The 1,024-nt window shown below is 68.3% G+C and overlaps 1 protein-coding gene across 1 annotated transcript in view; it reads right to left on the reverse strand.

Annotated features, from left to right (window-relative positions):
* CHC_T00007475001 (hypothetical protein) overlaps positions 1-1,024 on the reverse strand; it is a 3,717-nt gene that overhangs the window by 2,568 nt on the left and 125 nt on the right. Inside the window, exons 2-3 of the mRNA XM_005711154.1 lie at positions 941-989; positions 1-802 (exon numbers count right to left, since the gene is read on the reverse strand). The exon at positions 1-802 is cut by the window's left edge and continues 1,954 nt beyond it. Of these exons, the coding sequence (XP_005711211.1) occupies positions 1-802; positions 941-989 (851 nt within the window). The remainder of the gene's footprint in view (positions 803-940; positions 990-1,024) is intronic.

Consider the following 1,024-nt stretch of genomic DNA (forward strand, 5'->3'; position numbering starts at 1 on the left):
GCGCGCTCTCGCGCGCCACCTGTTTGACTTGGCGCGCGGCGGGGGAGATCGGCGGCCGCGCGGCGGACGCTTCTGTGGCGTACGCGCGCGCGTGGGTGAAAGACTACACCACCGCCGAGGAGAGGTGTTCCACAACGGCAGCGATGCCGGTGCCGTGCTTGGCGGAGGCCGGGAAGACGTCGACGGCGTCGCCGACACTGTTCACGAGCTTGCGAAGCGCGTCGCCGCTGCCGGTAACGTCCATCTTGTTGGCGACGATGCACTTCCGGCGCCGCGAGAGGCCCGGCTCGTGCAGCTCTAGCTCTTTGCGAAGCACAGCGAGCTCGCACACTGCATGCTCGCCGCCCATGTCGAGCACGTACACCAGCACGCGCGTGCGCTCGATGTGGCGCAGGAAGGCGTGGCCGAGCCCGCGGTTGGCGTGCGCGCCCTCGATCAGCCCCGGGATGTCGGCCACGCTCAGCGTCCGGTGCAGCGGCACCCCGCGCTCCACCGCTCGCACCACCCCGATGTGCGGCCGCAGCGTCGTGAACGGGTACGCCGCCACTCGCGGCTTGGCCGCAGACATCGCACGCAACAGCGTGCTCTTCCCCGCGTTCGGCATCCCCACCAGACCCACGTCCGCAATGCTCTTCAGCTCTAGCTCCACGCGTCGCGACTCCCCGGACTCCCCCGGCTCCGCTAGTTCCGGAGACCGATTCGTAGACGACTTGAAAGACACATTCCCGCGACCACCGTGGCCCCCGCGCGCCACCAGCGCGCGCTCCCCGTCCGCGTTCAGCTCGGCGATCTCCACGTCCTCCTCAAACTTTGAGTGGCCCGCCACCGATACCGCCCCGGGTACCTGTTGGTCTCCCACCTTCACGACATCTTCCTCCCCCACTATCATCACCTCTCCATCCGCCTCCATCTGTTCCGCCTCTTCCCTCACCAGCGCGACCTCGCGCACGACAGTCCCAAGCGGGACGTACAGGACGAGATCGCTTCCTCTACGCCCATTCTGTCTCCCTCCACGGCCACGTCC

The sequence above is a fragment of the Chondrus crispus genome, genomic scaffold (assembly GCF_000350225.1).
Source record: "Chondrus crispus Stackhouse genomic scaffold, scaffold_75, whole genome shotgun sequence".
Classification (NCBI taxonomy): domain Eukaryota; phylum Rhodophyta; class Florideophyceae; order Gigartinales; family Gigartinaceae; genus Chondrus; species Chondrus crispus.